The 811-nt window shown below is 53.9% G+C and overlaps 1 protein-coding gene across 1 annotated transcript in view; it reads right to left on the reverse strand.

Moving 5' to 3' along the window:
- Positions 1-657, reverse strand: part of ETH_00038390 (kinesin motor domain-containing protein, putative) — a gene marked incomplete at both ends in the record, with an annotated part of 885 nt that extends 228 nt beyond the window's left edge. Inside the window, 2 exons of the mRNA XM_013375358.1 lie at positions 1-348; positions 570-657. Of these exons, the coding sequence (XP_013230812.1) occupies positions 1-348; positions 570-657 (436 nt within the window). The remainder of the gene's footprint in view (positions 349-569) is intronic.
- Positions 658-811: the final 154 nt, after the last annotated feature.

Here is an 811-nt window from a genome sequence, read left to right on the forward strand (position 1 = left end):
GCGCCAGTGGTAGTGGGGCGCAGATTTGAGGTGTATGGGCACCTCAACTATGCTCATGAAGTTTGTCTTTTTGTCTTTCGTTTTTAATTGGGTTTTAGATGTTTCTTCAGAGCAGCAAAAAGGGTTTTCTTGCTCAGCAGCAGCAGCAGCAGCAGCAGCAGCAGCAGCAGCAGGGGGGCCTTCGGGGGGAGACACGGGGCGCACAGCAGCAGGCGCAGCAGCAGGCTCAGCAGCAAGCTGCTGCAGCAGCCAGCTGCCCCGGCGCTGCTGCTGCTGCAGCAGCAGCAGCAAACGCGACACGCGAGAGGCCTCCAGCAAACTCCAGTCCTGCTGCCCCTCCAGCAGAATCTGATACAAAAAACACAAACCCTAAACCCTAAACCCTAAACCCTAGATATTAAGAACCCCTGGTTCCGGGCAGCAGCCCTTAAACCCTAAACCCTAAACTTTAAACCCTAAACCCTAAACCCTAAGAGCTCCGGAGGAAAACGGAGGCTCACCCACCCCCTCCCACACCGTGGGCCTACACCCTACACCCTAAACCCTAAACCCTAAACCCTAAACCCTACTTTGGCTTGGGCGTTGCGGATTTTTTCGTGGAGCTCCGCGACGGCGCGGAGTCTCTCTTCTTTGGAAGGGGCCCACCATTCTTTTTCTCTTTTGGATTTAATTAAATTTTTATTTTTCAAAAAAGAAAAAGAAATAAAAAGAGACTCGCTCAGACGCAGCACTTCTCGGTGGAGACGAAACAGCCGCGAGCTGCAGCAGCAGCAGCAGCAGCAGCAGCAGCAGCAGCAGCAGCGCAGGCAGC

The sequence above is a fragment of the Eimeria tenella genome, genomic scaffold, assembly GCF_000499545.2.
Source record: "Eimeria tenella Houghton genomic scaffold, Eth_scaff2702, whole genome shotgun sequence".
NCBI lineage: Eukaryota > Apicomplexa > Conoidasida > Eucoccidiorida > Eimeriidae > Eimeria > Eimeria tenella.